This window comes from Eimeria mitis, genomic scaffold (assembly GCF_000499745.2).
Source record: "Eimeria mitis Houghton genomic scaffold, Emh_scaff1531, whole genome shotgun sequence".
NCBI classification, from domain to species: domain Eukaryota; phylum Apicomplexa; class Conoidasida; order Eucoccidiorida; family Eimeriidae; genus Eimeria; species Eimeria mitis.
The window spans coordinates 6,234-6,615 of record NW_013569668.1 but is presented as its reverse complement, the minus strand read 5'-3'; the positions used below and the strand labels follow the sequence as shown (position 1 = coordinate 6,615).

The window sequence follows — 382 nt, the reverse complement described above, 5'->3', positions numbered from 1 at the left end:
AAAAAAAGGAACGAGACATACAAACTCTGCCCTGCAGCTTTCGCAAGGGAACCAAAGGAATACAGCCAAAGAAACTACAGGAAAAGGGAATATCCGAGCTTCGATAACAAAAACGCCCCACCGCACACTTCACCAAACGAAAAGCCAAAACATGAAAGGGATACAAATATACCAGCATCATATTGTATTGCAGCATTAAATACTTGCTATAAAGCATACAAAACAGTGTGTCGCCTTATTATGGCTTGATATGCACTCCACATATCATGCTGCATATTGTGTTCTGCGGCTTACGATCGCGGAATTGCTCCATTGTGACTGCAAGAAAAGCAAACACACAAGAGAAAAAAGGGTTATGAGTCAGACGAAGTAGATGATTGAC

The 382-nt window shown here is 41.4% G+C and overlaps 1 protein-coding gene across 1 annotated transcript in view; it reads right to left on the bottom strand.

Annotated features, from left to right (window-relative positions):
- The window catches only part of EMH_0038970 (uncharacterized protein), a gene marked incomplete at both ends in the record, with an annotated part of 7,255 nt that overhangs the window by 1,549 nt on the left and 5,324 nt on the right, over positions 1-382 (bottom strand). Inside the window, one exon of the mRNA XM_013495347.1 lies at positions 295-318. Within this exon, the coding sequence (XP_013350801.1) occupies positions 295-318 (24 nt within the window). The remainder of the gene's footprint in view (positions 1-294; positions 319-382) is intronic.